Source organism: Natator depressus, chromosome 3 (assembly GCF_965152275.1).
Source record: "Natator depressus isolate rNatDep1 chromosome 3, rNatDep2.hap1, whole genome shotgun sequence".
Taxonomy (NCBI): Eukaryota; Metazoa; Chordata; order Testudines; family Cheloniidae; genus Natator; species Natator depressus.
Genome location: NC_134236.1, coordinates 149,901,397 through 149,912,404, shown reverse-complemented (window position 1 = coordinate 149,912,404; position 11,008 = coordinate 149,901,397). Strand labels below are relative to the sequence as shown.

The following is an 11,008-nucleotide window of genomic DNA, read 5'->3' as shown; positions in this document are numbered from 1 at the left end:
CTTTCTGACAGCACCCACTATGCTGTGGCACAATGGGCAGGGAGGGAGCAGTGCCACCCCCCTACTGTCCCAGGGCTAATGCCCATGTTCTATCCCCAGACACTGTTGGGGAGGGACAGACTCTTTGCTCTGCTCCAGTGCAGACGGGGGCTACTCCCCTACTCGACCCAGCAGCCCAGGCTGTGCACAGGGCCTGGCTGTAGATCCGTGCCCCTGCGAGAGTTTTATGCCCCCAATCACACACTGCAGAGGCTGCGTTTGTACAGATCTCTATTTATTATCCAGGCTACATGGTGAGCAGGGGCTGGGGAGGCAGCTCTGCCAGCCGAGCAGAAGTGGTTATTTCCACAGCCATATCCTGCAGAGATGCATAGGCAAGGGGTGGGGTGGAGGGCTAAGCGCTCGTGCTGCTGCCCACACCCCTGCCTCAGGGCAGGGGCTTTGGACAGAGCCCCGGCTAGGGCCACCCCACTGCAGTAGCAGCACAGGGGCCATGAAGTAAGGGGGCAAGAAAGGAACTCACCCCTGGGGGAGGGAATCACAGCCCTGTTCCTGTCGAGACACGCGGGGGGTGGTACAGGGGAGAGAAAACCCTAAACTTCTCTCTAGGGCAGATATAGGGTGCGCTGCCCCCTTAAACAACAGCAGGGGGCAGAAGAGTGACATTCACCACAAACTTCTTGCACTCAGCAACCCTGGGTTGAAGAGCGAGGGCTTGTCTACACTTCCACTTTTGTCGGTGGAACGTACGTCATTCAGGGGCGTGAAGAAAAACCCACACACTCCTACACGACATACGTTACACCAGCAGAAGTGCCGGTGTGCACAGCGCTATGTTGGCAGGACAGCTTCTCCTGCTGCCATAGCTACTGGCGCTCGCGGGGGTGGTTTTATTATGCGGACGGGAGAGCTCTCTCCTGTCGGCATAGAGCGGCTACACGAGAGATCTTACAGCAGTGCTGCTGGAAGCTCTCTAGTGTAGACATGGTCTAAGGCTCAGACCAGCTGAAGAGACTCGCCCAAGGCCACACGAGTCAGTGACAGGTGGGCTAGGACCCAGGAGTCCTGACCCACGAGGGGGCTTTATACTTTGGTCATGGCCATGTTTAGAAGGTGCTCAGGCACAATGGTGATAAGCATGTAAGTGCTTAGAACAGCTCGGCTGCCAGGAGTCCTGACTCCCAGCTCCTTCCTCCAACCCCTAAATCAAACTCCACTCCCAGAGCCAGGAACAGGACCCAGGAGTCCTACTGCCTGGTTCTGAACCACTAGATCTCTCCCCTCCTCTCAAGTGCCCCTTCTTGGTTTTAACCAGAGGCAACCCCCATGCTGGCTGCCGCTCAGCCCAGCCCCTAGCAAAGACGCAGGGTTGCGATTCCCAGTGCTGAGACCTGGGGGGATTCACTCAAAGTGTCAAACTGGCACCAACGCCAGCGTGGGCCAGAGCAGCCCCCCAGGAAGGGACACAGATCCCACGCCCTCCCCATGGGGGCCAGGTACTCTGCACCCTGCAGTCAAGTTCCATCCCTTACTGGCGCCTCGCTACATGCAGCTAGAGTTGCTGGTCTGAAGACCATGTGCAATGACTCAACATGCAGCATACCCCATTATGCCCTCCCCCACCTCCTCCTATTGCAGAGTACAAGCCATGCCCACAATCAGGAATGAGCTAGAGAGGCTTGGCCACTGGGACTGTTACAAATTGAAACAGTGAACTTGTTATGGGTTGAGTTAAAACTTCTAACTGATGTGTGAATAAGTCCCTCAATTAAGTCCATCATAAGAGACAGCTAAGGGGTCACACCTGAAACAAAACCTAATAATCTGCCCAGAAACTAGCACCTAGTGGGCAGATGGTACGACTGGGTATGGTCAGCAGGTGTGCACGTGTGTGTATGGGGAATAACACAAACTGTGTGGCAGACTCTGAATGAGAGAGACAGGCAGAAGGAAAAGCACGGTGGCTGACCCCGGAAGAAACCAGGGGAGAGGTTTTTGGGTTGGGGTGCAGGTGAAAAGATAAATCTTGGTGCTGTGAACCAAAGAAACTGGTTCCTGCTATTCAATTCACTCTGCCTTCACAGACACAGGACTTTGTACATTCTTTGTAAATAAACAAAACTACATCAAAGAGAGATCAGCCTATCACCAATTTCTACTCCCAGCTGGAACACCCACAGGGCCCCAAACTTTGACTAGCTGCTTGGGTTGAAAAGGGGCAACATGACGCTGGAGTGCGTCTTGCTGGGAGGTGGGGTGAAGGCCATGGGCTCAGTGTGGGATGGTGAGGGAGAGGGATAGAGAGGCAAGGAGCAGGGGTGATGACGGGACGTTATGTGTCTGTAAATCCGAGGGGGAGGCACTATGGGGTGTCCCAGCCCATCGGGGTGTTTCAGCCGGCATGGTCTGTCTCTGCTCCTAGCCACACATCGTCAGCAGCAACCACTGTGGGGAGAGGAAAGAGTGAACGGGCTGGAGGGGAAAGGGAGCCACAAACCGCTGCCCCACCAGACTGCAACAGAGGGGGGTCCAAAGCCTGGGTTTCCACCTGGACTGAGCCACCAGTAGGGGGACAGTGAACGAACACTGGGGCTAGGGTTGGAGGGGCAGGGGCTACAGTAATGATCCTCCCCCAGCCCACTAGCTTGGTCCACAACTCAGTCAGAGTTAAAGCCTTGGTTGTTCTGTTTCAGGGGATCAGATGGTCACCAGGGCTGGACACATCCCTAGATACAGAGGATAGGGGTGGTGAGGAAACCAGGCCCTAGGCAGGATCTGTTCCTCTTGGGGATTTCACTGAGCTGGGAATGCTGCCCAGCAGCCAGCGCAGCTGCAGAGAGCTGGCTGAGGGAGGATGTGGACAGGAGGGGTCTGCCATTCCCCTCCCCTCCATTTTTTGGGGGAGGACTTTTGTTCCCTCCCCTACCCCAGCAGTCCGGAGGGCTCCCCCTTCTCTAACGCAGATCCCCCTTACGCCCCAGGATCCACCCAGCTTCCCCAGCTCCACCGGAGAGCTCCCTTTGCCCTCTGGCTGCCCAGGGCTCGCTCTCACCTCGGTCAGGTTCATCACTGCTGTGCCGGTGCCTTCGGCGTCCATGCTGCGGAAGAATCCTGCAGGGGGCAGAAGGAGCGAGAGCTGCTCAGGGGGCAGCTGCCACAAGCTTCTCAGCCACGAATCCTCCCCTGAATGCCCAGCCCCTGGGTTAGCAGCTGTGCAGTCACGTGGTATGGTGCGGGAGCCACTGATTATGGCCAATTTCAGTATGTCACAGCTACACCTCAATACTGACAGCCAGCTGATACCAGCCCAGCCCAGCTCTGCAAGCTAAGCAGGGTCAGGCTGAATCAGGAATTGGATGGGAGACCTCCCTGAAAACCCAGGGTGCACTTTGTGGCAAAGTGGGAATATTTTTATGAGTCCTGTTTATGCCTCATTTTCCCCTTTATGCTGCATTGTAACCCAGTGGGTGCAAAAAGGACTCTCAGAGCAGGCTAAGAGCAGGTCTACACTTAAAATGCTGCATTGGCATAGCTGTAGTGCTTAAGTGACGGGGATTAGTTCCCAGGTCAATGGAGCATCTAAGACAATGGCAAATCCACTCACTGGGACATTGACATCTATCAGCCAACCACCCAGAGGGAGGGAGGAAGTGTGTCCCCCCCCTCCTCCCCCCAGAGCAGGACTGGAGAGATGGGAGGATAAGAGTTGGCTGCTGGAAGGAGTCAGAGCTCTCACCTGGACAGAGCTTGAACAAAGGGGTTCACTCCAGCTTGGCTGGGCTAACCAGAATGGACTATGCTTTAACCCTCAGCTCTCTAGGCTACCCCCAGGACTTCCTCTGCTGTGCTCCTGTGGACTAATAAACTGTTTTGACCATGCTGTCTGTGTGTCAATGCAAATGCTTGGTGGGGTGCACTCAACCCTGACAAGTGTACAAGTCTGTGCCAGGAGTCTATCACCGCTGGACTTGCTGATCGGAGATCACTGGGTGAAGCAGGAGTGCTGAAGACCCACAGGTCCAGTCTAAGGAGGCAGTGAGGCCCCATGGCTTCCCCGGGGAGGAAGAGTGAGACCCCTGGGGGGGCCGGGCACACTGAAGGGGCTCCTCCTAGAGACTGTTCCAAAGTTGGTGGTGTAGCACCAGTCCTGCGGATCCGTGACAGCAAGTCAGTCCTAATGCCTAGTAGCATCCTGAGCGGGGCTCTGCTGCTGGGGGTGATGTCAGTGACTCAGTAGGGGGCGCTCTGACTCCATCAGCCCCACTAGGGGAAATGCTTTCTTTCAGATGAAGCTTAAAATCAAGGTTTTTCTCCAGGCTCCAGTGTGAACAGGGATGTTAACCCACCCACAGCCCAGGCAATGCCACTTGGCTTCCCTGATCTACCAGTTTCGGTCGCAGGCAGGATTTCCTCTGCACCTCCTGCCTGGCGGGTGCTGGGTGCAGCTGCGCCCGACAGATGGCACTTACTGAACATGGCCTCCAGCTTGACCAGGCAGCAGACGAAGTTATCGAAGTCCACGCCCAGGTCTGCATCGGCATAGCGCGCTACCACAACCTGGTGCAGCTTGTTATTCAGCTTGAAGCCTGGAGGGCAGAGATGGGGGAAGCCGTTAGTCCCCAGGGGAGCGTGGGATGGGCTATAAAAAGAGGGCACCATACCCTTTGGGTTTCAGCAACAGCTGGGAGTTGGAAACAGAATCCAGCCCATCCTGGAATAAGAGGCCGATGCGCTGGGGGACACTAGCCCTCTGTTTACAGCTCTCTCCCCCAATCTGTAGCCGGGACACTTAGCCCGCTTGATCCCCTGGATTCCTTTCTGCCAGGAAGCCAGCCCCACAATGGAGTGGCTGGAGGTTGGGCCCGCCCTGCCTGCATCCCAGACTCATCTGGTCTCAAGGCACTCAGACTAGCATTGCTGTGACCACACGATTACGGACAGTACCCCCAGTGCAGAGCAGTCAGCAGACTCCGGGCACTGGGTACAGGGAAGCCAGAACAGATCTCAGGTGTGACCCTAATGCCATGGCTGGCGGACTCTGAGCTGATGGCACCGGGGGGTATCGGGCTTGATCCAGCTGCAAGGGACTTTCATCCAGGGACCAAGATCAACATATCCGCCTACCCCTGCCCAGGGCCCTTCCCCCATCCCCTCCTGATTTACCAGCTGATTCCAGAGCCATGCGCATCTCATAGGAGCTCATGGTGCCTGACGAGTCCAGGTCATGGTTGCGGAAGATTGTCTGCAATGACACAATGGGGAAGTGAAGACCAGGCTGGCACTTCCTTCCCCCCACCCCATACCCCAGCACGGAGGAGTGTGTCTCGCTCCAGCGCTCCACAAATCACCCCCTTACCAGCCAGCTTCGGATCTTGTTCCACAGGATCTGGAATTCCACAAGGCCAAGGCGGGCGCTGCCATCTTTCTGGGGAGCAGAGTCAAGGAGAAAGTGACCAGCCAAGGGTCTGTAACCCTGAGTGCAGGGACGGGCAGGAAGAGGTTGGGAAGGGCAGAGGCCCTGGCCACTTGTGTTCATTCAAGATCCCAGGAAACTTTTGGCAAGAACAGGGCTTTTAGCCAGGCCAAATTCTAACCTGCTCAGTTCCATTTGGCCCCTCTCTCTCCCCTGCTGCATGAACTGGGCACAGGATCCCCTCACGCTGCTATGCTGTGCAGCAGTTAAACAGCTATTGTGCCCCACCCCAGAGGTGGCTGTGTTTCTGTGACACTGTGTACACACAATTTGTGAAGCGCTCTGGGATCAGAGTGGCTTTAAGAGCTGGGCTGGCATGTGCTCCCATCCATCTTGGGGTGCAGTGGATACGGGGCTCTGGTGGTGTTTAATTCTTGCTCCCCAGTGACCATGACTCCCTGGCACTGCCCTAGTGACTCTCAGTGTGAGCCGGGAGCACAGACCAGTGGCTGTCGATTCCCACCTCCAACCCCAGCAGTCAGACAGAACAAGGGGGAGGGGGGAATGCTCTGCTCCACTGAAGGCGTCTGGGTGAGAACCTGGTATACCCTCACGCAGTACCCCTTGGGGACAGGGATCTCCCTGAAGTCTGCCCCTAGCCCAGAGATGGAGCAAGTCACTGCTGGGCAGCAAAGGGTCCCAAGCCTGGTGTGTGAGATGTACTAATAGAGGGAACTGAGCGGCGGGACGCTTCCTCTCGCAAATGGGGAGGCAGAAGAGAAACTAAGGGTGTGGCCAGGCTCTGGGCTGAAGCAAGCACAGCTCCCTGGGCAGCGGGCATGGAGAGGAAGTGAAAGCTTGTTCCAGAAAGCCTGCTGCTCCAGCCTGCACCCTGGCCAACGGGGGTCAGAGGCATTGGAGCAGGGGCCCACGGTGCTGCTGCAGCCGGGATCTAACTTCCCCCCAAGAAATGAGCATGGGCGAGGGGTACAGAGTAGACATCTGGGGAGCCATGCTGGGCTGGGCCTCTATTGAAACTACCAAACCCACCCGCCACCCCCACCTCGGGAAAAGGGGTCTCTGCCAGAAGGGTGGGTCCCCATAGGAGAGGCTCCCCCTCCCCCCAGCACGCAGCAGGATACGTCCATCAGGTTGATCATGTTGCGGCAGGACTCCATACTGAACCCGTCCGTCTTCAGGTCTTTGTCTGGGTGTGGGGGAAGGAGACGCTGTTATTGGGAGAATGAGTCACAGAGCAGGGGAGCGAGTGAGCGAGAGCGTCCGGGATGGGGGAGAGACCGGGGGCAGCACTTACGTCTGGTGACGACTCTGTTCAGAATAGTCTTGAGCTCGAAGACGCTGATTTCCATGTCCTGGTGGGAGGGCAGAGGATTAGCGGTGACCCATTCACTCCACTCAGCTGGGCACCTGCCCCAGACTTGCTCACAAGACACCAGGGTGGTGGGTTTCCCTGGTGCCAGGCGTGGTTCAGGCAGCGCCTGGGCCCCTCTCTGACCCCGTCACATCACCCGCAAGCAGGGATTTTCTCCCTCCCCCCAAGTGCTGCGTGATGGCCCGTGTCTGCTCTATGCTGTCAGTGAAGGAGACCTGCTGGTTTGCAGCACCTCACTGCTGGCCAAGGAAACCAGGTTATAGGTCAGAGCCAGTCTTGCGGCCAGGACCCCCGCCCCAGCTCCACTGAGGCAGCAGGAGGTACGAAGTGGGAGCAGGAAAAGACTTAGGAGCATTGGTAAGCAGGACTTCCCTACCCACAGCCTGCGGGGCCTCCATGGGAAGCTGCAGTGGGTATGGGGGCAGGCTCTTGCCCTCTAATAAAGTGGGGCATAAACGCTCAGGCCCAGTCCTTATGGAGCCGGGTTGCGCCCGACACCCAGAGGGGAGGAGGGACTGAGCCACTAAGTGATGGGGCCCCCAGCTGGGTACAGAGCGTCCCAGCCTTGCTGCAGTGAGGGTCGCGCCTCTTACACCCCTGAGATTGACGTCCACACCCCTGCTGCGGAGCCTGGGGGCTGTTCAGGGCAGGGAGCGTCTCAGCCGTGCGCGCTCAGCGCCCGGGACCACAGGGCCTGATCCGGACGAGGACTAACAACAACGGCCACCCTCCCATTTCTGATTCACAGAACGCTCCCAGCCTGCTGCTGGCGCAAAGGGCACCGGAGGGGTGTGGGGGCATGAACAGAGCCCAGAGCGGCAGCACCCACCTCTCCTGCAAGCTGCTGGAACATGTTCCTGAAAGAGCTGTCCACGTCGTCCTCCGAGATCTCTTCCTGGGGCGACACAAACCAGGGGCAGGTTATTAAACAAGCTCTGGAGTTTCCCCTCCCACTAAAGCTGAGCTGCCATCGCTCCTACTGAAAAGGACCAGCAGGGGGAGCTCTCTGCACCCCTCCTCCAGCTGCCCTTCAGCTCCCCATCCGTTCTCTACTGTCACCTGCCCTCCTCCCTCAATCGCGCCCCCTTCTCTGCCCCTCAGCCCAGTCGGTCCTCTGGCCGAGGGGCCATTTCAAACTAGCACTGAGCACATGAATGCAGCCAGCCCCCAGCTGGAACTCTTTCCCCCCATGCCCCACTGTGCTGCCCTGCACCCCCACAGGCTCAGCAGGCTGAGCAGGGATGGTGTCACTAGCTTGGGTTTGGTGGCCTCTTACCTCATCCAGCAGATCCGCGGTGATCTCCTCATCTAGCTCCCTGGGGACACAAAGGGAGACACAGTGACGGAGGGGGCAGCATGCCAGCTGGGAGGGGAACGGAGTCCTGATAGGCGTGGATAGCTGTGGGGGCAGTGAGCATGGCATACCCCCTAGTGTGGCTAGATCAGACGGGCCAGGAGGTTTGGGGAGAGAAACCCTAGTTCTGAGACCCCTGGAGAGAAGGGCCCAAGGAACATGACCTGGGGACCCTGTCCTACCCCTGATCTGGGGGGAAACAGACACCCAGGGGATACAAAGCACTGAGACACCTGGCAACACAGACATGGAGTGATGGGCAGGGAAGGGTCAGGCCTCTCCCCTGCAGCTGTGTGGGGCTCCGATCCCAATGCCCAAACCTGGGGGGGACTGCCTTCCCCCACCCCTATGTCAGTATGTTCTGGAGAAGCCTCCCACACAGCCAGATCTGCCCAGGGACCACCCGAGCCATGCCAGGCATGAGCTGGGCTATCGTGTCCCCACAGCCTGAGCTGAGACCCGGCCGCTTATCTCACATATGGACTCACTCTGTGTCTGACTGCTTTTCAGTGAAGACGCGCAGGACAAAGTCGGACTCCTTGTGCGGCTCGAAGGTGGAGGGCACGATGAGGTACTCGCCCGGGGGCAGCCGGATCTTGTTGCTAACCTCCCGGAGGTTGATGAAGGTCTCGGAGCGTGCCCGGGACTGGTTCCGCAGGAAGAACTCCTTCTTCAGGTGCACGTTCTGGCAGCCCCGGGCCTGGGGACCAGACACACCCATGGGTAACAGCCCTGCCATGGGCAGGGAGGACTTGCCCAGGGCACAAGGCACCAGACACATTAGATTATCAGCACAGCTGCAGACTCATGGCTCTCGGGTGGAGGGTACCCATCAAACCTACCCACCCCGGACAGACCATCTCCAGGAAGTTGTTAGACTAGCCCGGCCCAGCTAATCCAGTGTCTGGTCTCTCACCACTGACCAATGCAGCAGCTTCTGGAGGCAAGGAGATAGCCCCTGCCCCATGTGTGCACGCACACACTGCAGTGAGCGATTACTCCAGGGCAGGGGTGGCCAACCTGAGCCTGAGAAGGAGCCAGAATTTACCAAAGAGCCACAGTAATACATCAGCAATCCCCCAGCAGCTCCCCCGACCTGCTCCCAGCATCTCCCACCCACCAGCAGCCCTGCCAATCAGAGCCTCCCCCTCCCTCCCTGCACCTCCCGATCAGATGTTTTGTGGCCTGCAGGAGGCTCTGGGAGGGGAGGGGGAGGGAAGGGGTGGAGTTGGGGCAGGGCCTGTGGCAGAGCCAGGGGCTGAGCTGTGAGCACCCCCCGGCACATTGGAAAGTTGGCGCCTGTAGCTCCATCCCCGGAGTCGGTGCCTATACCAGGAGCCGCATATTAACTTCTGAAGAGCTGCATGTGGCTCCGGAGCTACTCCAGGCGGTGGGGATTTTCCTGCTCAAACCTGAGCGTGCCGAGCCCCTGTGATGCTAGCCAGGCCGAGCATCAGCCAGCTCCTCCTGGTATTCCCTTGCTAAGCACATGTTGGCATGCTTTCTACTGCCAGACTAGGGAAGGCTTGGCCAGGGGTCACCCTAGCAGGCTGATGGAACTGATGAAAGGCTGAGGTGGGAAATCCCCAGGGCTGATGGACCTCAGGAGCCCAGGCTCTGAATTAACCCCTTCCTGCCAGCCCTAGCACTCCTCTTCTCTCACACTCCAGCGGTGGGGTTTGGCAGCTCAGGACATACCTCCTCCGGGACCTGTGGAAAGGAGAAAAGAGAGATCAGGATCTGTTTGTGGGGAGCGGAGCCCCTGCCTGCTGCCTCTTGCGCTCAGTGCTGAATGGGGGGCGAGTGAGGAAAGTCACCCCACTAACAGGGCTTGTGGGATCCCTTCACTGGCTCTCTCTGGAGCTCAGCAGTGCTGCCCACATGTGGGTTGGGATGGGGGACTCCCCACCCCTAGGGAGTGCTGAGCAACACGCAGGGGCTTACCTCGTAGACCGCAAAGCCGATGGTGTGCATGTCGCCCCCCACCTTCCGCTCCTTCCGCCGGTGCTTCTGCATCAAGGCCACCAGGAAACTGCAGGCCACCTCATCATCCTCGGGGTCATCGTCCTCCTCCAGGAGCTTGATCTTGAACTGGGGGTTAATCCAGAACGTGGCTGCAGGAAAGAGGAGGCGGGATAATGCATTGGGTGAGCAGGCCCCACAGCCTCCTCCCCCATTGCACCCACTTCCCCACAGCGAACGCTACACAAGGGGTAGGCTCCTGCATCCCCCCCCAGTGTCTCTGATCACCAGCCACTCCCTCCTTATCGCAGGGCTCAGATTCGCTGGGCTACACAGTTTGTTCCTTGCCCAGGGGCTGCCCCCTGCCAGAGTAGGGACAGGCCCCACAACCCCCACCCCATGGCAGACCACTTCCAGAGCATCACTGTGCTCCCTGATCACACACACATGAAAACTGGAGTCTTAGGGTATGTCTACCCTGTAATGTAAGCCCACGGTTAGTAGAACTTGAGTTTGTGAACCTAGGGCTTGAGCGTCTACACTCATTTGTAACCCCAAACTGTTGAACCCTGGGCCCCAACCTGGGTCTCCATTAGGTGGGCACAAGTCCAGCTATCTATACCCCAGACTTCCTAGTGCCCTTCCAAAAATGTGGCTGCTTTAGCCCTTTGTTCGTGGTGCAGTGTGGGAAAACCTGACTGCCCACCAAACCTGGCTGTCCAGAGGACAATGGAATTTGGCCCGTGGGATACTTGTGGCAGACTCCCAGAGCATGAGTCCAGTGGGGCTGCGTCTACACTGCAGAGCAACAGGGCTTGAACCCTGGGTCCTGGATTGACTCAGGCTTGGATCCCCCACCCCTCTGGGGTCTTGGGTTTGAGCGATT

At 58.0% G+C, this 11,008-nt stretch overlaps 1 protein-coding gene across 2 annotated transcripts in view; it reads right to left on the bottom strand.

Moving 5' to 3' along the window:
• Window positions 1–264: 264 nt before the first annotated feature.
• The window catches only part of CAPN11 (calpain 11), a 29,460-nt gene continuing 18,716 nt past the window's right edge, over window positions 265–11,008 (bottom strand). For both annotated transcript variants that reach the window (XM_074949065.1, XM_074949066.1), the window contains exons 11-22: window positions 10,105–10,274; window positions 9,859–9,870; window positions 8,649–8,860; window positions 8,083–8,122; window positions 7,636–7,701; window positions 6,729–6,786; window positions 6,556–6,620; window positions 5,357–5,425; window positions 5,164–5,242; window positions 4,470–4,586; window positions 3,053–3,111; window positions 265–2,445 (exon numbers count right to left, since the gene is read on the bottom strand). In XM_074949065.1, the coding sequence (XP_074805166.1) occupies window positions 2,419–2,445; window positions 3,053–3,111; window positions 4,470–4,586; window positions 5,164–5,242; window positions 5,357–5,425; window positions 6,556–6,620; window positions 6,729–6,786; window positions 7,636–7,701; window positions 8,083–8,122; window positions 8,649–8,860; window positions 9,859–9,870; window positions 10,105–10,274 (974 nt within the window). In that variant the 3' untranslated portion in view covers window positions 265–2,418. The remainder of the gene's footprint in view (window positions 2,446–3,052; window positions 3,112–4,469; window positions 4,587–5,163; window positions 5,243–5,356; window positions 5,426–6,555; window positions 6,621–6,728; window positions 6,787–7,635; window positions 7,702–8,082; window positions 8,123–8,648; window positions 8,861–9,858; window positions 9,871–10,104; window positions 10,275–11,008) is intronic.